Source organism: Stegostoma tigrinum, chromosome 33 (genome assembly GCF_030684315.1).
Source record: "Stegostoma tigrinum isolate sSteTig4 chromosome 33, sSteTig4.hap1, whole genome shotgun sequence".
NCBI lineage: Eukaryota > Metazoa > Chordata > Chondrichthyes > Orectolobiformes > Stegostomatidae > Stegostoma > Stegostoma tigrinum.
Window position 1 is genome coordinate 3,428,307 of NC_081386.1, and position 24,985 is coordinate 3,453,291.

General features: G+C 42.7%; 1 protein-coding gene across 1 annotated transcript in view; it reads right to left on the reverse strand.

Moving 5' to 3' along the window:
* Window positions 1-255: 255 nt before the first annotated feature.
* The window catches only part of LOC125467317 (cortexin domain-containing 1 protein), a 43,781-nt gene continuing 19,051 nt past the window's right edge, over window positions 256-24,985 (reverse strand). The window contains exon 3 of the mRNA XM_048562991.2: window positions 256-2,168. Coding sequence (XP_048418948.1) covers window positions 1,935-2,114 — 180 coding nt within the window. The 5' untranslated portion in view covers window positions 2,115-2,168 and the 3' untranslated portion in view covers window positions 256-1,934. The remainder of the gene's footprint in view (window positions 2,169-24,985) is intronic.

Below are 24,985 nucleotides of genomic sequence, written 5' to 3' on the forward strand. Positions count from 1 at the left end.
TGTGAAAATGGCAGAGGAGCTGAAAACAACACCTACCATTTGAATGGGGGCTACCTATAAAAATGTGGGATATTGAGGTGTGACAATACTGTGCCTTTAAGAGATGTGTTCTATCCTGTTTCTCTTGCAGAGGGGTTTTGTCAGAGCGGTGCTGAGGTGTGTCTGCCCAGCAGGCAATTTGTAAATAGATTTGGGTTTCTCCCTGGGTGTTCTATTCTCAGAATGAGACAAAAGAGTCATGAGTGGGCAGGGCTGGGCTCAGACAGACTCTGAGGACATTTGTTTTGCTTTCAGTGGGTATTTTTGTTAGCTGCTGGAGCAGATAACTAGAGTTCTGTCTGCTGCTAGACTGAAGACTCAGACAGGGCATTGTCCGCTTAGAAATCAGAAGGAGCAGATTGTTTATTTCAGTGTTTCTTCCTACTGACCTGGACAGAGGGAGCATGTGAGAATCATAATTGTATTGCTGCATTGCATTTTTTCCGTAGGATGTGTTTATGGGATGCTGTCTATATTCGAACAGTTGATGATTAAGTGGTTAAATAGTACATTGCCCTTTCAAGTATGTGAATAAAGTCATTATACAGATTCTTTGCTTTGCTGTATTTTAATTGTATTGTAAGAATAAAGTGTGTTTTGATTAAAACTTAATGGAGAACCAATCAAATCATATCTCGGACGAAGCACCTTACCCTTGCCTTCAAAACAAATTAAAAGCTAGGATCTAGGCTATCTCAATAAAATATTTTGGGGAAGTCTGGTCTGGTCTCTAACAGACAGTGCCATCTTATGATGAAGGGTTGGACCATTTAGTTTTTGCCCATTGTACTGTATGGAAGGATGAGTGGTGATCTTATTGAAACATATGAAATGCAGAGGGGATTAACTGGGTGGACACAGAGAGGCTGTTTCCCCTATGAGGGGGAATGAGGACTAAATTCTCTATGCTTTACATCAATCCTGAAGAACAAGGTCATTAAAAATAGATGAAAAATGAAAAGAACAAGTCCAGTGGAATCATTGGACACCCAAAGAAATGCAGTCAGTATTTCTGACTGAGTGAACCATGTTGTGGTTTTTAAAAATGGAACTTTATTTTTAAGTTTGTTATATATGGATGTGGCCATTAGCTCCTCCTCCTTACAGTTTCACCACTGGCTATAAGCTGCTATTGGGGTCAGGAGGCAGAAACCTTGCAGATCTAACATTAAGGCCAAGAACGCATAGCTGACAGTTAGTACACAGATGTGTGTAACTCTCAGTTGAAGTGATTTGGTCCAGGGTGTAAACAAACAATAATCATACCATCATTGGTCCATTTAATGGAGTCAAAGTGTGAGAAAACACTGGGTACCCCATTGCGGAGTGGGTCAATCAAAAAGTCATCTGGTGTAAACACAAACTTTGAGTTGATTTTAAAGGACATTAGCACATAAAGCTGTAATGAGAGGTTATAGGTCAAGGAAAGCACCACAACTGTAAACAATTTTCAGAAAACAGAGATATTCATAATGCCTTTCAAACTGATACCATTGCTATATATTGCTTACAGAGAATTAGGGATTTTATGACATAGGATTTAGCAGGCGTAGGCCAAGGCTTTGTCATATGTCTTTATATTTAACAGCAGATAATTGATTCATATTTATCCTGTGCTACCCTAAGACTACTGTTGATATGTGTAAGATATACAGTTCTATTGATCCAGTGCAACTGTACGATATAAACATAAAAGATCATTTAAGACAAACATAATCTTTGCTGAGGCACTTATACACATGCAACTTCCAGTAAACACTTCCACAGGATTTGACGATTAGGTTCAATATTTGTAATGAGTCCTGTCTGCTCAAGCAGACGTGTTAAGCTGGGCATCTTTATCTAGTGGCAGCATGAGGAATCTCTTAGACTTGTCCCCTGTGCCCATGTTGCATTCAGTCATCCAGATGCTGCTCCTCCCAGGTTGATGTGGGGATGGCACTGTATGGGTCCATGATCACTTTGGCACAGCGGATAATCATCATAATCAGGAAGAGGCACAGGAGAACAAAGCAGGCCAATGTCAAACCTTTGTCCACATCAACGTACATTGGTTCAGGTGTGGCATTCTCCATTGCTTTCGACTTTCTTCATCAGCTTCTGTCATCACTGCCACCATCCTGAAATTCCTGACAATAAAAATTGCACATTATCTTTTAACAATCCTGAATAAAAAACAAAGGCGTGCTTTTATTTTGCATATTTCATGATCTTGGGAAATCCTAAAGTTAATGAAGTAATTCTCTTTTTAAATAGAGTCATAGACCATGGAAACAACCAGTCCATGCTGACAATAATCCCAGACTAATCTAGTTCCACCTGTCTTCATTTAGCCTATATCCCTCCAAACATTTCTAATTCATGTACTTATCCAAATGTCTTTTAAATGTTCCAAGTGTACCCACATTCAGTTCTTCCTCTGGAAGTTGATTCCACACACAAATCAGTCACTGTGTAAAAAATTTGCCCCTCATGTCTTTTGTAAATCTTTGCTCTCTCACCTTAAACATATGTCCCCCAGTCTTGAAATATCGCACCCTAGGGAAAAGACACCTGCCATTCATCTTATCTGTACCTGTTACAGTTTAAGAAAGCTCTATAAGGTCACCCCTTCCAACCAGCTACGCTCCAGCGAAAACAGTCCCATCCTAACCAGCCTCTTCTTATAATTAAAACACTCCATTCCCAGCAACATCCTTGTAAATCTCTTCTGAACCCTCTCCAGCGTAATCTTATCTTTTGTACTTTTGCAATGTATCAAACACAGGAATCAACTTGGCAATTCTTTGGAATTCTCTGCTCTAGAGGATTGTAGAAGCTTAGTAATTAAGTCCAGGACAAAGTTTAACTGATAGTTTTCCAGTTACTTATGATGTCAAGAAGACCAGGGATAGTGTGGGAATATGACATTGTGGTAGATGATCAGCATTTATCTAGATTAGCAGTGCATGCTACAAGGGTTGAATGGTGTACTTCTGCTCCAATATTCCTGTACAGTTATCTTGTCTTTATCTCACTGCTGTTTCTTGGAGCTGATGGTGCATAAACCTGTTACTTCAAATAATATTTGTGCCTTGTTTTGGAAATTGGTATGCTCTTAGTATTCAATATTCAGTGCTCCCTGTATGGCATGAATTCTCATTTAACCATGTTACAGTAGTGACTAGCCTCCTGCCTGCATAAACAATCTGTTCTTCTGATGCTGCCTGATCTGCTGTGTTCCTCCAGCTCCACACTGTGTTGACTGATGTCATGACTAGTTGTCTCATGGCCATTGATCAAGAGGATCCAGACAATTAACAGACAATGTTGGTTACCTGCCCCTAGAAGTACGAGATATCAGCAAGTGCTCATGGGAAGAGACTTTCCACATGAGCTCTTCTCATCAGGTGGTCTTCAGAGACCTGTCTTCTCCAGATGGTGATGGACCAGAAGAAGAGGAGAAATACCAACAGAAGAGTTCCCTAACACTGCATCTGGAGAACATGTTGTTGCCCCCACAACTTTAGTGAGATCAACAACTTCTGTACCAATAGTTTGTTTGCCCTTTAATATCAGTGGACCATAGCCAATTGTCACAGTCATATCCTTTTCTTTGTCTAATTAATAAATGCACTATATCTAAACTGCTGCTTCTTAACAAACTCAATAAATAAACAAAAATTCTCCACAAATTGTTGAATGTCTAGCAGTGATTAAAGGCCCCCTAAAAATCAACAGATGATTCCACACCAAAAGAATTGTTATTAATTGAACCTAGCAATGGGTTCCTAGTTTATGTTACTTTGTCTTTCTCATCACAGAAAGAGGACCAGTGAGTGTGTCTTACCAACAGCAAGTCCCAGTATCATTTGTGACTGCTGCGTCTTTCTTGCAGGCATTAATGTTATTTCCCCAGCTCAATGGTAATAAGAAGGAAGATGGCCTTAAACTAGTGTGCAGATTGCATCACAGGGTGAGACAGAACCCTCCATGGAGGTTGGAACCTGGTTGGCTTCTTCCTTTAGCTGCAGGAAGTCTACACTTCTCACAACATGGAAGGCCACCGTCTCAAAACATCTTTTTGAATGTTCATTTCTCCTTCAATCAGGGATTAAGATAGAGACCATACTGATTTCCAAAATATGACACCTTGTTGGTTGTACTCAGAGAGGGAAGAAAGATAGGCATGTTCATGCATTGTGTGCTGCTGCTAAATTTAGCCAATTATTATAATTAAAGGAATTATCTTTTCCAGTACAGATCCTGCATTACAGTCCATCCCCAAGTTCAGGACTAGGTAGAGGGTAATGAATGTATGTGGCTATTGATGACTTCCACTAAAGACGTAGTAGCAAAATCTACAGTGTTTTACACAAGGGCAGCTCGCTTTCATTGTTTTCCCTGTTGCATTAGTAGGCTCATCTGGAGAAGATTGAGTTTTCATTATCATTTGGCAAGCAGTCAAAGTCAATTAGTTATCAGTGCTTCAGTAATCCTTTCTACTCCAAACAAAATTTCAGAAGACAAAGCTCAAAGGGATTTATCCAAACACTTAGAGTTGGAGGTAACTCTATAATTACATTTAAATGAAGCACTGAATTTCTAGGGAAAAGGTTTGGGATATGTTTTATTGCATTCTTCGAAGCAGATTTGTTGTGATCTCAAACCAATTTAATCAATCAAATCCAGTGTCTGTTGAAAGAGCCAAGTGAATTATATTTTACAAAGACTGTAGGCATCATCATTTGAAGTACTGGGTTGAAATTTACATCCAGTATTTGATTCCTGTGGTTGGTTGCTGCTGGTTACCTGGATTCATCACTGATTTGATTCTATTCATAAAGATAAAATACTTCCTACTCTAAAAGGAGTTTAACTCTAAATGGAATGGAAGTTGCCTTAAGCCAACATACCTTATACGTCTGAAATGAGATTACTATGGTGCTCTCCAAAGGAGAATTAGGAAACGTTCATTGTATTCTAGATGGTCTTCGAACTGTTGATAATTATTCTGACTCAGACTGTCAAGTGATATACACTACCCCTGTCACTTGTACATAGTGGTACTTGAGGGGAAGCCACAGTGTCAGAAATGTAATCTTCTGGATGAGCTATTAAATCAAGGAACTGCTTTTGTTCCCAGTGGATGTGAAATATCCAATGCTACTATTAGAATAACAGCTACAGAATCAATATTCATCCCTCGACAGATATTACTAAAATAACTGAATACAAGGTGACCAGGTTTGGAAAATGTGGCCGGATGCACAGTTATTCAAATGGACACATGGAATGGAAACAGGAGGAGGAGAATCCCTGGTAATATAGCATGACAAAAAGACAGGAATAAAATAGGAACTTGGTTCAGTGGGTGGAAAATAAGAATAACAAGGGCCAGAAATTGCTGGTATGTGCAGTTTATAAGCCCCTCAGCAGTTATTACTCTACTAAACAGAGCATTAAGCAAGAAATAATCAGAGATTGTAACAAGTGCAATGTAATGATCATGGTATTTCTAATCTTCTTATAGAATTGAAAAACTAAATTGGCAAATGTAGACAGAAAGATGAATTTTGCAACTACTACCAGAACAATACAGATGTGTTATAAAACCAACTAAGGGCAAAGTTATTTTAGATCTAGTATTGCACAGTAAGGCTGTACTGGGAAAAATAATATCATATTGGAATTAAATGCCATATTAAGTTTGAGAGTAACACACTCTTATCCCAAACCAAATTCTTCAACCTAACCAAAGCTAATTAAATAGGCATGATGCAAGAGCTAGCCAAGGTTGAATGATTAGGAAGACTGAAATGTATGACCAGAAATAATCAGTGCAAAATGTGTAAAGAAATTATGCAAAATATGTTTAACAAAAATATGTCCCATTAAAAATTAAAAAAATAGCTCAATGTGAAAAGTGCAGCGGTTCCTTATTGGCAAAGAAATAGAGGCTAATCATATTGTGAAGAACAGTAGTAAGCCTAGGGACAGGGAGTTTTAGGAATCAGCAAAGGGTGATCAAAATGTTACTAGAAGGGTAACACAGAAGAAGACGGTGCATGAGACAGGAATATAAAAATTGATTTTAAAAGCTTTTATAAGAGAAGGAAGAGAGTAGCTGAAGGAGATATTCGCTTATTAGAGGCAAAGACAGGATAAATTATTATGAAAAATTAGGAAACAGTAAAAAAGTTGGACAAAAGGATGACAATGGTGGCTCAGTGTTTACCACTACTGCCTCACAATACCAGGAATCAGGTTCCATTCCAGTCTTGGGTGACTGTATGGAGTTTAAACGCTCTGTCTGCAAGGATTTCCTCCAGGTGGTCCAGTCTCCTGCCACAGTCCAAGTATGTGCAGGTTAGATAGATTTGCCTTGCTATATTGCCCATAGTATCCAGGAATGTGTATGTAGGGTGGATTAGCCATGGGAAATGCAGGGTGATGGGTAGTGGTAGGGAGTGGGTCTGAGTGGGATGCTGTTCAGAGGGCTGAATGGCCTGCTTCAACACTGTAGGGTTCTATGATTCTATGTAATATTTTGCATGTGTTTTGAGAGTGGAAGGAAGTCAAAGGGCTAATAAGACTGAAGAAATTAAAGTAATTAATACCAACAGAGACAATATATTCAAGAAGCTTAAGGGATTAAAATTTGACAAATTTCCAGATCTGATAGCCTAACAGAACTAAATGATTTTCCAAAATTGCTCAGATTCCAGAAAAAGTCCCAGAGCTGGAGGTTAGCAAACATAACTCTACTATTCAAGAAAGGCTGGAAAAAGAAAAAGGAACTGGAGGCCAAAAAGTTGGCCATTGGGAGAGTGCTGGAATCTATCAATAAGGATGTCTTCACAGAGCAGTTAGATAACCATGATTAGACAGCATCACTATAACTAGAGTCATAGAGTCAAACAGCCTGGAAACAACGTTTGGTCCAACTAGCCCACGCCAAACTAAATGTTCCAAAACTAAATGTCCCACTTGCTTGCATTTGGTCCAATTGGCCTATATTTCTCATATATGGGTCAAATTTCTCACAAACTTATCCAAATGCCTTCCAAACGAAACTGTACCTGTGTCCACCATTTCCTCTGGCAGTTCATTCTACACGCTAACCATTCTCCGTTCAAAAAAGTTGTCCCTCATGCGCTTTTTAAATTCTCCTCTCACCTTAAAAATTTGAAATATTATTTGTTACAGCTGCTCTTAATATTCAAGTTGTTACCCAGGCTGTGGTGAAGTTATTAAAGGTCAGCCCGAAGTTTTCAGAGTTCTCCTTTTACTGAAACAACATCTCAAAAACTATCAGAAATCAAACTTGTCAACAAGATCAGAGCTAATCTGAATATTCTTAACTACAAAATCTCAGATGTAAATCAATTAAACTACAATTCCAGAAGGAACGAAACTTCACACAATTTATTATGGGGCAGTGCTTGCCATTTAGCCCATGGTGCCTGCATCGGCTCTCTGACAATTTAAGTATGTGTCAAACCTTTGCATTTTCCCTATAAACCTGAATATTGTTTCTATCATCCCTCTTGGATGCCTGAGTTAATATTTAACACAGAAGCAATCACAAAGTAGAATACTAAACAAGGTTGGTATGCAGCTGCTATATCCTTAAGAACACAAGAAGTAAGAACAGGAACTACACCTTGATCCGATCCCACCAAGCAAAACAATTATCATTGATCGTTGAGTCATACTGTACAGTACAGGGCCTTTGGCCCATTGCATTTGGACTGACTAAACTACTTGCAACCTACACTAATCTCACATTCCAGCATTTGGCCCATTGCCTTGAATGTTATGACGTTTCAAGTGCTTGTCAAATTACCTTTTAAAGGTTGTAAGATTTCCCACCTCAACTATCCTGCCTGTCAGTGCATTCTAGATTCCTATTAATCCTCCCAAAGCCTCCTGCCTTACCTTAAAATTATGCCCATCATTATTGACCTGTTATTGATCTTCTGCTTCAATACTCCCACATAGTCCCCATTTCCCTTGAATCTCCAAAAGATCATAAATTTTCCAAATCAGCCTTGAATATATTCAGTAATGAACCATTTCCATCCTCTGAGGGCCAGAAATCCAAACATTTATAAGCCTCTGAGTGAAGAAAATTATCCTTATCTTCATGGTAAATAGAACCCTACAAGTGCAGAAGAGGCCATTCGGCCCATCATATCTGCACCGAAGAGCAAATCACGTAGACCCAGTCCATCCCCATAACCCCACATTTTTCATGGCTAACCCACCCAGCCTGCACACTATGAGAAAATTTAGCTTGGCCAATCTACCCAACCTGCACATTGCTGGACTGTGGAAGGAAACTAGAGAACCTAGAAGAAACTGATGCAGACACAGGGAGAATGTAAAAAATCCACACAGTCACTCAAGGCTGGTATCGAACCCAGGTCCCTGGCGCTGAGGCAGCAGTGCTAACCACAGACCCACCATGCTGCCGCCTCATCATAAGGCTTTGCCTATGTGCCCTAGATTTAAATCCCTCACTGTCTACTCTGTTTAGCCAGAGCTACCAGGGATGGATTACAGTCAGAATTTCAGGTTCCTCATTCACAGTCATATCCTTCTCAACCTGACCATTGACCAATTCAAAATTTGCTGGGGTATGATCACTCCCCGCCGACCCTGATACATCACAGTGTCTGTAACTCAGACTTGAGCTCATAAATTATGAGCTGAAGTTCCTCGAGCTACAGGCACTTGCCACAGACATGTTTGCCTTGAATCACAGCAGTATCCAGAAATTCCAACATCCTGCATTTGCTTCACATCACCTATCCTGCTATCTGCATTAAGTTTCAATCAATTTAGTTTCTATTAGCTGATTTATAAATAATAAACCACACTACTACGAGTAATATGTATTACTGTTTGTAAACTTTACTAATACTAATGACATTTTACAAATACCTATACATTTTCTGAGCTTTAAAAGAGAAGGCAAACAAGGAAAATACATACCAAACAAGCAATTATCTGTTCCCTGTGACATCACCTTTTATTTTCAACTGAATGTGGTTTGGTTATTCATAGAACTGATTTCCTGTACCCTCTTGTTTTTAACCTCCACACTAATGTGTCAATAACATAAAAAAAGGAACACCTCACTCTTATCCCCCTTATACACCAAGCTCTCACGCTTACACCCATTTCAGCATTTAAAGCCTTGCACTCGTATCAGTGTTTCTGTTAGAGCTTCATATACTGGGGATGACCGGAGTAGTTTGCTGAGGAATCCTATCCTCATTCCTGGGCAGGAATTGCATTGATGCTAATGGAGGAGGCTGTCTGTATATACCATGCAGCCAAAACATAAATGCTCTCTATTGCTAAAGAGCAGGCACGGTTTTCTGCAACTTATGGAGCAGTCAGAGCCAAACAGTTTCAGAATAATTACTAGTGAAACCCATTGAATTCTCCATTGCACGTTAGCATCGCATTAAAGGATGGACTGTGCCAAGCTCCAGGCTGTTACAGTGTCATCATCTCAGTCTCGCTGGATCATTACTGGCACAAACACATTGTGAATCAGGCCAAGTTGAATCCAGTTTATCACAGCTTCTTGACTTCCCATTGTAAAGGAAAGCAATCTGAATTAAATATATTTTGGTACATTCAGAAGCTTTCATTAATTCATAACCAGTTTGAAAACTCTCCAGTTCCCATTGATGGAACCTGATTTGAAGTATTAATCTTCTATTTGTTTGTTCTTGCTATTATTGCCAGTTTTAAGCTATTGTCACATTCTCTAGCTACATTGCTTCTCTAACCTCCTCTTTTCAGCCAGATTCACTATACCATTTCATTTACAGGTTTTCCGCCTGAACCTGTAAACACTGCTCATGGTACGTTCTGTCTGGAAGCACACTTCAGGCCTAGGCTGAATGCAAAGCAGGAATTAAGGTTGGAAATCTTGAATGCCAGTAACATGTGTGTGTGTGGTTGTTTTCTGAGCAGCTCTCTCACCACAGAGGTGATAGTGCAGAAGTAATGTCACTGGATTATTAGTTTAAACCCCAGGCAAAATCTCAGGGGTCATGTATTTGAATACTACTTTCCAAAAGGAAAACAAACAATAAAACTTGCAAATGTAATGTACTTGTCTGATTCATCTGATAAACTTCAAAATAGAGCTTCACCATGTTCATTTCCAAGAGTTGAATCTTACCAGCAACAGTTTTACTATCGAATTTCATGGAGGATGTCTCTCTGCAAAGACTTTATAGAATCCCTACAACATGGAAAGAGGCCATTCAGCCCATTGTGCCTGCACCAACCTCTGAAGAGCATCCCACCCTGACCCAGTCCACTAGCCTGTCCCATATTTCCCGAGGGCTAATTCATCTCACCTCCGCATCCCTGGACATAATGAGCAATTTAGCTTGGACAATTACCTAACATACACTCTTTGGGCTGTGGGAGGAAACTGGAGCACCCAGAAGAAACTCACACAGACACAGAAACAATGTGTAAACTCCACACGGACAGTCGCCCAAGGGTAGAACTGAGCCCAGATCCCTGGCATTGTGAGGAAGCAGTACTAACCATTGTGCCACATTGCCACCCTTCTGAGCTTTCCCATGCGATTATCCCAAGCTCGTCTCATTGACTAGGTCCACAACTGATGGCAGCCCACTCGTCTGATGCTAGTTCGATTCTCCCACTTCCATATTCACTACTGTTGAGATATTCTGGAATCTCTGGCACTGACACTATGTTTCAAATCCATTGTGCACCTGGTCAAGCATTAGCAGCCTCAAGGTAGCCACCCAGGGCACTAAGGTGTTAACTATCACAGCAATGACCACCACTACTACAAGGGCATCAGTGGCACTAGATTCATAGAGTCACTGAGGCTTACAGCATGGAAACAGGCCCCTCCGCTCAACTCATCCATGCCACTCAGTTTTCACAATTATATTACATATATTCGCTTGCATTTGGTCCATATGCCTCCATACCAAATCCATCCACATACCTGTCTAAATGTTTCTTAAATGATGAAATTGTACTTGCTTCCACCACTATCTTTGGCCGCCCATTCCAGACACTCACCATCCCCCGTGTTAAAAATTTGCCCCTCTGGACCGTTTTGTATCTCTCTCCTCTCTCATTAAAACTATGTCCTCTAATTTTAGACTCCTCTATCATTGGGAAAAGCAGTCCGCTATCTACCTTATCTATCCCTCTCATGATTTTATAGACTTGCAGAAGGTCACCCCTCCATCTCCTATGCTCCAGGGAGAAAAGTCCTAGCCTACACAAACTCACCTTATAACTCAAACCTTCCAGTCCAGGAAGCATCCTGGTAAATGTTTCTTGTTTAATAATATCTTTTCTATAGTAGGGTGACCAGAACTGCATGTAAATGCTCCAGATTTGTCCTTACCAATGTCTTTTACATCTGCAACAAGACTTCCCATCTCCAAAACTCAATGCTCTGACTAATGAAGACAAGCATGCTAAAAACTTTCTTCATCATCTTATTGACCTGTGGCTCGACTTTTAAGGAACTATGAACCTTTAATCTTGGATCTCTTTGTTCTATAGCACTCCCCAGGCTCTAACATTGACTGTGTAAGTACTGCCCTGGTTTGACCTACCAAAATGCAACACCTTGCATTTATCTCAACTAAACTCCATCTGCCATTCCTCAGCCCATTGACTAATTGATCAAGATCTCACAGCATTCCCAGAAAACTTCTTCATTGTCCTCAATACCACAAATCTTGGTGTCACTATCAAACTCACTAGCCATACCTCCTAGATTCTCATCCAAATCATTTTTATAAATGACAAATAACAGTGATCCCTGCCATACACTGTTGATCACAGGCCTCCAGTCTGAAAAACAACCCTCTATCACTTATTGTCTAGCCAATTGGCTAGCTCTCCCTAGATCCTGTCAGGATTAACAATACCCAACAGTCTATCATGCAGTACCTTGTCAAAGGCCTTGCTAAAGACCATGTAGACAATGTCCATCGCACTGCCCTCATCTACCTTCTTGGTCACCCCTTCAAAAAAATTCAGTCAAATTTATGAGACACGGTTTCCCATGCACAGAGCCACACTGACTATCCCAAATCAGTCCTTGCCCATCCAAAGACATGTAGATCCTGTCTCACAGAATCCCCTCCAACAATTCACCACCACAGACATTAGGCTCACCAGTCTGCAGCTCCCAGGTGTTTCTCTGCAGACTTTCCTAAATGGCAACACAACAGGAGCCACCCTCCAACCTTTGGGCATTTCACTGTGGCTGTTAATGGCATAAATGTCTCCACTAGGGACCCCACAATTTCCTCCCTAGTGTCCCACAGAGTCCTGGGGTACATTTCATTAGGTTCCAGGGATTTATCTACCTTAATGCATTTTAAAACTTCAAGTTCCTCCTCTCCTAATGTGGACTCTCTTCAAGATGTTGTTCTTTATTTTCCCAAGTCACCCAGGCATCCATGCCTTTCTCACAGTAAATGCTGAGAAATATTCATTTAGGATATCACCCATCTCTTGTGGCTCCACACATAGATGACTTTGTTGATCTTTAAGGGGTCCTATTCTCACCCTGGTTACTCTTTTGTCCTTCATGTACTTGTAGAATCTCTTTGGATTCCCCTTTACCTAATCTGCCAAAGCCAAGTTGTGTCCCCCTTCAGCTCTCCTGATTTCTCTCAAGTGTAATCTGACATCCCATATTTCCTCCAGGAATTTGCTTGATCCTAGCTGCCCATACATATCTTATGCTTCTGTCTTTCCTCTATTCTCCAGTTTGTTAGAATAAGTACCACTATCATCTGTCCTACCTCACATACTCATTGGGGGAGATGACGGCCTAGTGGTATTATCACTGGACTGTTCACCCAGCGACACAGATAATGTTCTGGGGACCTGGGTTCGAATCCCGCAGTGACAGATGGTAGAATTTGAATTCAATAAACCGCTGGAATTAAGAGTCTTACGATGACCATGATTCTATTTGGAGCCCATCTGGTTCACTAACGTCCATTTAGGGAAGTACACTGCCATCCTTAGCTGGTCTGACCTATATGTGACTCCAGACTCACATAAATGTGGTTGACTCTGAGCTGCCCTCTGGACAATTAGGGCTGGGCAATAAATGCTGCCTGGCCAGTGACACCCTCATCTCATGAAAGAATAAAGAAAAAAGAATTCTGGTATTGTAAACACCTCCTATCAAGGCACATCATCTACCACTCTCACCACTGCATGCAATACTGTCTTGCTCTTGCTCTAATCCTCTACCAAAACCCCACACAAATAACCCTGGCCTGTATGCTGGTTAGTAACTCACTTGGACAGCTCACCACTTTTCTCTGACCAGCACCAACATTAAACAGCTGTGAAACCCACGTCCATATCACCCAACACCTCTCATTCCAGGAGGAAACAGACCCAGCAGGGCTGAAACAGACCGGATGGGTGGCGGGGTGCCAGACATTCAACTCCATATGCTCTATGATTTTGGCACTGGTTGGTGAAAACTGGGCCCAGTTCCTGTGGAAATGTTGATACTTCCATGTCTCTGTGACTAAAGAAGAAACATTGCCCATTGTTGTGCAGTTAACATGAAACTCCCTCTACCCAACGACATGACACATTCTCTTGTTTGCTGCATGCAGGTACCAGCAGAACGTTCACAGTCTCCCCAGTCAAGAGATGGACACAGCAACACTGCCCCTTGTCTAGCTCTGAGGACGCGGGCAGGGCTCTCTGAGACGAAGCACTGACCAGGCGGTCTCCCTGCAGCCTCCAGCAGGCCAGGCACTGACACCTCGGTGGGTCTGTTTTCTAGCTCCGAGTTAGGAGCAGCTCCTGGTGAGAACTTCACAGCCACATCTCCACAGCTGACCAAGGAATAACCACCTCAGGTCGCTGGCACTCACGGGATTGCTAGAGGCCAGGCACCTGCTTAGAGAGTGCATGGGACTTCATGGCACAAACGGACACAGGAGCAGCAGGCAGATTTATCAGAGGCACTGGGTACAGGGGTAGCAGGATTGTAGCAATACAGTCGGGACACTGCTACTTCAGACATGCATGTGTCTGGCTGCCTGTATGGGCAGACTGGCTCTGCCATGGAGATCTGGGTAGTCTCAGAGTCTGCTGGATATCAGTGCGCACAGACCTGTACTGCATTGCCTTTGCCAGCACCGATGGCAAGAGATGAGGAGCTTTGACCTCACTTCAGGTCCCCTCTTGATGAACTCTTGAGCAGCCATGAAATTAATTACCCCACCGGTATGGGCTGCGCCCTCGACTGCCATGACCATAAACTCTGTAAATTCCTCCACGAAATTTGTTACCTGTCTACCTCACATTGTTCCTTAAGATAGTTCTAAAGATATACTTCTTTGGCTGAACTTTTTGTCATCTTTTGCATGATTCGGTATTGAATTCTGTTGATACTGTGAAGAGCGTTTAACATTTTATTACATTAAGAGTGCCATTTAAATGCAACTGCTTGGAATTATCATTTAGCTATCTGTGGTTTGTTGATTGCTGTTCTGTATTGGTTTGACATGTTTAGCGTCAAATCTATCCTTTAACTTATTTCAGCTCCATCCTGAATCTCTGTCATACTATTCAGCAAGTATAGATATTGTCTACAGGCTTACTAGACATAGTTCTACACATCTTTAGGTTCCAAAGCACAATGGTCTATGTCTCATCCTATTTCCTTTGGCAGTCCATGCTCTGATGAATCTCTCTGGAAAGAAATAATTCTTTCCTTCTTCTCAGTGAAACTGTGAATTGATGATCACATTTGTCCACTTAACTGACCAGAGGAAATAGTCTATTAGCTTTATCAATTGTCTTTCAAAACCTCAATTTAATCTCTTCTCAGCCTTTTCTGCTTGAAAGGAAGTCATTGGCCCTGGTAACTCCAATCTCCAATCTTTCACATCATCCTTGTGAAACTAGGTTGAACATTTTATCACTTTAATGTCCTTTGTGTAATGGACTGTTCAAATAACGTAAAGCACCCCAACAGAAAAAAAGTAGGATAGAGGGATAGGTAGATTGGTTGCAGCAGGCTGTAGCCCTTTCAGGAATTGGAAACTGATTGAGCTTTTGAATGAAAAGCTGAACAACAACTTAATATGTTTTTGCAGAATCTTCAGTTACATTTTATAAGTGATTTGCTGGCGTTTTGGTCTGTTAATGAATAACAATTTTGTCTCAAGATACAAGTTGGAGACATAGTTGGGAAAGTCACTCCAGAAATAATCTCATGCTGAAGGGTACGGCTACTATGTGACAGCTGCAACAGAAAAACAGAATGTGGAAAGTTGACAGAGCAATTTGGAATGCTGCACATTGATTGAATTGCACAATCAAGTGTCATGACAACAGAAATGTATCTTTTCAGTCAGAAGGTATACTTGCTATTTGAAATTTATAGAATGTTTCAGCCACGGATCCAGTGTCAAGCAAGTGGAGGGAAGCTAACCAATACTGTAGGGCTTCAATTTCATCTAGTCAATAAATTGACATGAAATATTATTGTGAACTGTTTTATGCAGTTGTTGACCCGCTTAATTAAAAGTACTGTACAAAAGGAATTATGTAATATATCAATAAGTGTTGTGTATCTAAAAGTCCAAGGTTTTAATTATCCCCACTGCACATACATTAATTGACTGTGCCTCATAGCAAAAGTAGAGTCAGGGGTACACTTATGAACCTACATGCCTGCTAGGAACAAATGTCAAGTGCATCTTCGTACTTTATACACATGCCTGTAACAAGTTTCCTATGATAAATGCTCACATTTCTCATTAATGACATTGACAGCTGGCTAAGAATGAATGTTCTTGGACTATTAAAGATTTTGCCTTTAAAATGATTTCGTGTTAACCATTACTTTATTTATATAAGGTGCATGCACGTTACCATACTGTGCTGTCGGTGCAGAATTTCACATGTGCATTGTTCCACAGTCCCTCTTAACCTTACACCCTCTACCACCCAGAAAGACAACAGCAGTATGTGCAAGCATACACTATTCTAAGTCAGACATCATATCCACATCAGTGCAGGGTCGAAAGCCAAGAATTCCCTTTCTAAACAGCACTGTGGGTGGACTTTCACCACAGAGACTGCTCCATTTCACCACCACATTCTCGAGGAAGCTATGGGTGAAATGTCACAGGGGTCTGAGCAACTTGAGCTGGGCTAAAATTTGTGGCAGAATCAGGTCAGAGGTCTGCCAAGGTGTGGGGAGCTTGTCTTGCTACTCAGCAGACCTCAGTCAAGAGGCCATATCTCTTGCTGGGCAAAATGTGTCATGTCAATCACACACTAGCACCATATACCCGCAGCTTACACAGTTTCCCCATAACAGCTAGTCCAGGGCATGGGGCTAACATGGCCAGGAAGGTATACAGTCAGGAAGGTAGTCAGGGGTCCAGGCTCTTCTCATCTGGGGGCTCTCTAATTAAGCCACTCAAGGGGTGGGCAACCGACAGTCTGCCGGGTCTGTCTAAGGGGAAAGAGGGGGAGAAGAGGGGTCATGTTGCAGGAAGCAGACTCTGCAAACTGTTGTCTTAGATTGGGGGAGCTGTAGGCAGGTGGGATGGGGGAATACAATTATGAAGTGGGGAAATGGCACCTGCAAGCTACAGTAAAGCCCGGGCGGGAAGGGGGAGATGCAGGATGGAAGGCCTCATGGTGAGGTTCTAGATTGGGGCAATAGTGAATGCCCACTTGGCATGGTCACTAGGAGCTGGCTTGGGAGAAAGGGGTATAGGTGAATGGCTCATGCAGACGGGTTGGGGACCCAGGGATATGTGGATCTGATGGGTTTTACGGGGAGGTGTTTTAAATTGTTGGTGGATCACAGATATTGAGAAGTGGAGGCTTAAAGACATTGGAGAGGAGCCAATGGAGAAGAAAACAGCTGTGACAATAGTCAGAATGGGTGGGGTAATAACAAACTGCGAGCGATGAGAGTTGCAGGTGCCAACAATGTGAGTACTTTTACAGGGAAACAACATTATACACACAGAGCCATGCTCTGTCCAGGACACAGGCTTGCCCAGCTCCCTAGCAGCTGGACATTCTAATGCATTGGACCCCTGTTCATCTCTCTGACACAGACATCACCGAGCAACTCATTCATTCCAGTCCTTTTGGACACAGAGGCCAGCGAAAGAATAGGGATGCTGTAGGGGATGGGGGCATAAAGTGTAATCTGGAAACCCTTGCCCTGTAAACATTTTGTTCTAAGATAATAAGGTGTAGAGCTGGATGAACACAGCAGGCCAGGCAGCATCAGAAGAGCAGGAAGGCAGATGTTTCGGGCTTAGACCCTTCTTCTTGTTTCCATGTGGTGCAGCAGGCTGTCAACACACATACTGATCCATGGAGCACATTGTAAGACCATGAGGTTATGCCTCCTGCTGGAATGGTTACCTTTCGGGCTCCACAGAGATACAAACAACTGGATGTAAGGTGGAAATAGTGCCATTTACATCTCAACATTCCTGCAGGAGCAGTTCCTGGATTCCCTTCTCTTTTGGGGTGAGGAGCCTAACGTGCGGTCTCTCTTTGCACTATTGTGGACTGTTTCCATCTATAATGACAGGAAGAGAAAGGCTGAGTGAGATGGAAGGGGGTGGCATTCTTGTTGTTGCTGGTGCAGGTGAGTGAAAGGTGGTGAAATATTTTGAGGTAATGAGGAAGCAGAGTATAGACAGGGGTTGTGTTGTGGGGGGTTAAGAGAGAGACAGAGTGAGGCAAGATCTTGCAGTCAATAGTGACAGTGATAGAGCATGAGCATTAGTGGTAGGAGAGTACAGTCGCAGCTAGGCAGAATAGTGAAGAAGGCATTTGTTATGCTTGCCTTCGCTGGTCAGTGCATTGAGTACAGGAGTTGGGAGGTCATGTAGCAGCTGCACAGGAGATTGGTTCAACCACTTTTGGAGTATTGTGTGCAATTCTGGTCCCCCTCCTGTAGGAAGGATATTGAGAAACTGGAAAGGATTCAGAAATGACTTACAAGAATGTTGCCAGGGTTGGAGGGCTATAGGGAAGGGCTGAATAGACTGGGGTTATTTTTCCTGGAGTGTTCGAGGCTGAGGGGTGATCTAATAGAGGTTTATAAAATCACGCTAGGGTAATCCAAGCATAGATAGGGTAAATGGGCAAGATCCTTTTCCCCAGATGGGGGAGTCCAAAACTAAAGGGCATAAGTTTAAGGTGAGAGGGGGAAGGGACCTAAGGGGCAACTTTTTCTAGCAGAGGGTGTTACATGTATGGAATGAGCTGCCAGAGGAAGTGGTGGAGGCTGGTATGGTTACAACATTTAAAATGCATCTAGATGGGTATATGAATAGGAAAGGTTTAGACGGATACGGGCCAACTGCAGGCAAATAGGAGTAGATTTATATAGGAGATCTAGTCAGCATGGGCAAGTTGAACAAAAGGGACTGTTTCCATGCTGTATATCTCTATGACATTTTGACTGTATGAGATTGAGTAAGTGTGAGGTTACAGAATGTGGCACTTGCCCTGGCACAGTGGGGGATGCACACTGACTTCTTACAGTGTTGTTAATCATTTCTCCAGGCTGTGGAGATGGCACTGACCTGGGCAGTGATCTTGAATCAGACTATCAGGGTCTGATGGCATGGTCTCCTCTGCTGATCCTCTGGGAAGCGGACTCATTTCCTTTGCATCACCCAAGTCCCTGTCAGAGAGTTACAATGACAGCTTCCCACCTCAGTCATTTTCCTGAAATGTAGCTTCTTCAAAAGCCATCCCCATCCAGGTTCACAGAGCCTATTTAAAGGTGGCATATCCACAAGGGATATCAGTGTTTTGGTGGATATCTGCTCAGAATCAAGTAGTTATGGGAATATCAGAGATAATGGGAACTGCAGATGCTGGAGAATTCCAAGATAATAAAATGTGAGGCTGGATGAACACAGCAGGCCCAGCAGCATCTCAGGAGCACAAAAGCTGACGTTTCGGGCCTGGACCCTTCATCAGAGAGGGGGATGGGGAGTGGGAACTGGAATAAATAGGAAGAGAGGGGGAGGCGGACCGAAGATGGAGAGTAAAGAAGATAGGTGGAGAGAGTATAGGTGGGGAGGTAGGGAGGGGATAGGTCAGTCCAGGGAAGACGGACAGGTCAAGGAGGTGGGATGAGGTTAGTAGGTAGATGGGGGTGCGGCTTGGGGTGGGAGGAAGGGATGGGTGAGAGGAAGAACAGGTTAGGGAGGCAGAGACAGGTTGGACTGGTTTTGGGATGCAGTGGGTGGGGGGGAAGAGCTGGGCTGGTTGTGTGGTGCAGTGGGGGGGAGGGGACGAACTGGGCTGGTTTAGGGATGCAGTAGGGGAAGGGGAGATTTTGAAACTGGTGAGGTCCACATTGATACCATTAGGCTGCAGGGTTCCCAGGCGGAATATGAGTTGCTGTTCCTGCAACCTTCGGGTGGCATCATTGTGGCAGTGCAGGGGGCCCATGATGGACATGTCATCTAGAGAATGGGAGGGGGAGTGGAAATGGTTTGTGACTGGGAGGTGCAGTTGTTTGTTGCAAACTGAGCGGAGGTGTTCTGCAAAGCGGTCTCCAAGCCTCCGCTTGGTTTCCCCAATGTAGACGAAGCCCACCAGTGGATGCAGTATACCACATTGGCAGATGTGCAGGTGAACCTCTGCTTAATGTGGAATGTCATCTTGGGGCTTGGGATAGGGGTGAGGGAGGAGGTGTGGGGGCAAGTGTAGCATTTCCTGCGGTTGCAGGGGAAGGTGCCGGGTGTGGTGGGGTTGGAGGGCAGTGTGGAGCGGACAAGGGAGTCACGGAGAGAGTGGTCTCTCCGGAAAGCAGACAGGGGTGGGGATGGAAAAATGTCTTGGGTGGTGGGGTCGGATTGTAAATGGCGAAAGTGTCGGAGGATGATGCGTTGTATCTGGAGGTTGGTAGGGTGGTGTGTGAGAACGAGGGGGATCCTCTGAGGGCGGTTGTGGCGGGGGCGGGGTGTGAGGGATGTGTTGCGGGAAATACGGGAGACGCGGTCAAGGGCGTTCTCGATCACTGTGGGGGGAAAGTTGCGGTCCTTAAAGAACTTGGACATCTGGGATGTGCGGGAGTGGAATGTCTTATCGTGGGAGCAGATGCGGCGGAGGCGGAGGAATTAGGAATAGGGGATGGAATTTTTGCAGGAGGGTGGGTGGAAGGAGGTGTATTCTAGGTAGCTGTGGGAGTCGGTGGGCTTGAAATGGACATCAGTTACAAGCTGGTTGCCTGAGATGGAGACTGAGAGGTCCAGGAAGGTGAGGGATGTGCTGGAGATGGCCCAGGTGAACTGAAGGTTGGGGTGGAAGGTGTTGGTGAAGTGGATGAACTGTTCGAGCTCCTCTGGGGAGCAAGAGGCGGCGCCGATACAGTCATCAATGTACCGGAGGAAGAGGTGGGGTTTGGGGCCTGTGTAGGTGCGGAAGAGGGACTGTTCCACGTAACCTACAAAGAGGCAGGCATAGCTGGGGCCCATGCGGGTGCCCATGGCCACCCCCTCAGTCTGTAGGAAGTGGGAGGAGTCAAAAGAGAAGTTGTTGAGGGTGAGGACGAGTTCGGCTAGGCGGATGAGAGTGTCGGTGGAGGGGGACTGGTCGGGTCTGCGGGACAGGAAGAAGCGGAGGGCCTTGAGGCCATCTGCATGCGGAATGCAGGTGTATAGGTTTTTAGTTCTGGGAATATTGCATTTTAAGATGAAGACAGAATTGGATGCAAGGGATGCCTTAGGGGTGGGGGAGCTAGTTAATAAGGCATACTCAGTAAAATACAGCAAGGAAAATACGCTAAGCCTCACTGTGGGAATCCCTCAAGAAACTTCCACACATCTCACACTTAGCAAAAAAAAAGATTCAGCTATAAGAATGCACAATTATTGTTGGTTTTCTTGACAATTTCCACGTCCAATAATTTATTTTTAACTTATAGATGTGTGCTTTCTGAGATTTGATATGAAGGTCAGTGACTCCAATTTCTATCCACTGAGTAGATAGAACATCAAGGGAATCAGAAGCACTGACCTATATGTCTGAATGTCCAATACACCATCCTGTCAGAAACAGCTGCTTAACATTTTACAGCCAAACTCTGGAAAGTCTGTATGCTATGTAGAGAGGTAGCAATGAAGTGATAACTAATAAATTAATGTATTGATCAGTCATAGGCAAGACTGAAGAATCTTACACGGACTAAGGTTCTGTCCCTTCAAATAGCAGTGTTTGGCAAAGGAGACGGTGAATGTTCCTTCTTTGTTTTATAACTAAAGTCATCTGATTATTTAAATCTTAATGAACAGACATCTGGTCTAAAAATAATCACTTTTCTTGAAATCCCAAATTATTGAGTTTACTCAACAGTAGTCTCCATTTAGAAATTATACAGTGAATTAATTCAGAATGTGAAATTGGCCAAACTGGGTAAATTAGGGATATTTGGAACAAGACAGAATGATAGAAATCGCTGAAATCTACCGGTTGTTGTGACATTATGACTTAAATCTGAGGGAATCATGGATTGAGCAATTACAATTTCTACTTCAAATGAGAGGTACATATAGCTTTTACTCTGAGCACCTTATGTTTAAGATCCATTCTTGAAGGTGGGTGCCACTCTTAAGATTGACATTTATTGCCCATCCTTTTTTTTTGTTTATTCATAGGATAAGGGCATCACTGGCTGAGCTGGCATTTATTGCCCATCCTAGAGGGCAAGTAAGAGTCAACCACATTTTCCTTTATTGCCCTTGAAAAGGTGATGGTGAGCTGCTTTCTTTAACAACTGCTGTCCTTGTTGTAAAAGTGCTCTTATAATGCTGTTTGGAAGATTTCAGTATTTTGACCAGGTGACAATGAAGAGAGCATGATATGTGCCCAATCTGGGGCAATATGTGACTCAGAGGTGATAATGCTCTCATGCATCTACTAACCTTGTCCTTCTAGCTAGTGAGGTCTATGGGTGCTGGTGAAGAAGCTTCACCAAATTGCTGCATGCTATCTTGTGGGTGCTACACAGTGTGTCAGCCATGGAGTGAATATTTAAAGATGGCGGAAGGGGAGCCACAGATGTTGGCTAATTTGCTAAATGTGTTGGCCTTTCCTGCTCCGCATCAAATTCTTCCAGTCATGAGAGGTTTACACCTGTACCTCTAAAATGTTGACTGTTTTAGGGCATGCAGAAGACTGCCAGTTTTCACAACGTATTTGATAGAGTTTGTGTGAAATTGTAAAATACCAACATAAAGGTCTCCTTGCAGACTTGATTCACTGGGTTATACACTATGCTGTGAAAGAGTCGAGCAGTTTCAGAAGCATCTTTTAGGCTGAGGGAGGGTCTCACATTACTCCCTCTGGAATTAGGTCAAACATGCTACACCCTGGCAGTAGGCTAACAGTATAACTAAAATTAGATCACCTCTTCATAGCAAGATACTCTATGTGAAACAGAAGATGGAATCGTTTTTAATTCATTCATAGGATATGGGCATTGCTGGCTGGGCTAGTATTTATTGCCCGTCTCTGAGAGGGTGGTGTTGAGCTGCCTTCCTGAACTACTGCATTTAGTTTTCCATATGTAAACCCACAATGCCTTTAGGGAAGGAATTCCAGGATTTTGACCCAGCAACACTGAAGCATCAGCGATATATTTCCAAGTCAGGGTGGTGAGTGACTTGGAGGGGAACTAGCAGATTGTTCCCATATATCTGGGGCCCATGTCCTTCTAGATGGTAGTGGTTGTGGGTTTGTAAAGTACTGTCTAAACAAGCAACACAAACTGCAGACTGGAATTTAGAAATGTCTGTTTGAATGTTACTCTTGCTGGATTTCTGCTGTCCTGTTCTGGACAGCAAACTGAGACTCCATGAAATCATTCCTGAAAATTTGTTTATAACAAGGTTAATAAAACTCCAAGCTGATCAAACAAAGAAGTCGCCAGACCCAGATGGGACACATCCTAGATTGCTGAGAGAAGTTAGGGAGCAAATTTCAAAGCTAATGACAGAAATTTTCCAGGCCTCTGTGAACACTGGATTAGTCCCAGCGGACTGGAGGATAGCAAATGTAACACTTCTGATTAAAGTCAGACACCAGATTATAGTCCAACTGGTTTATTTAAAATCACAAGTTTTTGGAGCTTTGCTCCTTCACAGGTGAGGTTCAGGTTTTGCACCTTATTTTAAAAAAAATTTTAAAACCCTGGAGAGAGCGCGAGGGAGATTTACCAGAGTAATACCAGGAATGAAGGATTTTAGACACAAGGTAAGATTACAGAGATTGCATTTGTTCTCTTTGGAGCAGACAGAACCGAGAAATGACCTTGTTGAGGTGTTCAAAATGATGAACAATTTTGGCAGGGTAAAGAAAGGATATTCCGTTTCCACTTGTTGGTATGTCAGTAACTAGGCGGGGGGTTACGGATTTCAAAACTGTCAGCAAGAGACCTAGGAATGAGATGAGTAGAAACTAGTTTACTCAGAGAGTTGTTAGGATTTGGGACCCACAGCCTGGGAGAGCGGTGGAGGTAGGTTCCATAGAAGGTTTTAAAAGAGAGCTGCATATATATTTGAAAGGAATGAATTTAAAGGCTACAGAGATAAGGCTGGAGGGCGGGACTAGCTAGGCAGCTCTTTTAGGTGTCAGTACAGACATAATGGGTCAAATGGCCTTCTGTACTGTAAAAATCTATGATTTTACAAAGCCATTCAGCACTTTCTCCTGATTTCTTTTCTTCTTTAAGTCTGTGGCTGCTCTGGCTGTTAGTTTACAGCTGCAGTAATTACTGGAATGCTATTATGGTCCCTTAGAGACTGTAGTCACAGCAATCTCATTAGCATTTTAATAGGAAATTATATTTGACACATATTAGCCATGATCAGATGAAATGCTTCTGAAAACTCCGTGTCACTGTGGCATGAATACACACAGATCTCATGTTAATGTTTTGATGATGATTTGGTAAACGAAAGCTCATTTATTTTTTGAAGATGCTAAATTAGCGGAAAATCATTTAAACTGCAATGATCTGTAATGTTACGTTTCCTAATCTGTCGCAGATCGAAGGTCATAGTTCTGGAGTTCAAGTTACATCTATGGTCAGGATAGTGTCCCTGATTTTCCTGTAACAGAAAGACCTGGGAAGTACACCCAAATATTTTCTGATTCCATCTTTCAAAATTGATTTCCAGAGAATTGGTATGACACAATCAATATCAGAGATATGTCCTACTATATGGACTTTGGTGTTAAAGCCAGTCACTACTTGAGAAAAATTGCCTCAGAACTTGCTGGAGCAGTCATAGAGCCATACAGCACGGAAACAGAACCTTCAGTCCAACCAGTCCATGCCAACCATAATCCCAAACTAAACTAGTCCCACCTGCCTGCTCCTGGCCCATATTCCTCTAAACCTTTCCTATTCATGTACTGTCCTTTCTTTGAAATGTTGTAATTATGCCCACATCCACCAATTCCCCAGGAAATTCATTCCACATGTGAACCAAACTCAGTAAAACATTTGCCCCTCATACCTTTTTTAAACCTCTCTCCTCTCACCTTGAAAAAAACCCAGGGTCCAGACCCGAAACGTCAGCTTTTCTGCTCCTCTGACGCTGCCTGGCCTGCTGTGTTCATGCAGCTCTACACCATTCTATAGTGTACTTATTTGGTATTTTCCTGCATACTTCACTGTGAACACTTTTTGCACTATTAAACTTCTGGAAACACATGTGGATAATGGTGTGATGTGGACAATGAGACATTCTAAACCTGGGGTACTAACAATCCAACTGTTTAATGAGATTTAGCACTGAGAAAGAAATAGAAGGTTAGAACATAGAACACAGTACATTGAACTGTATGTACGAACGGGCCTGTCAGCCCATCATGTTGT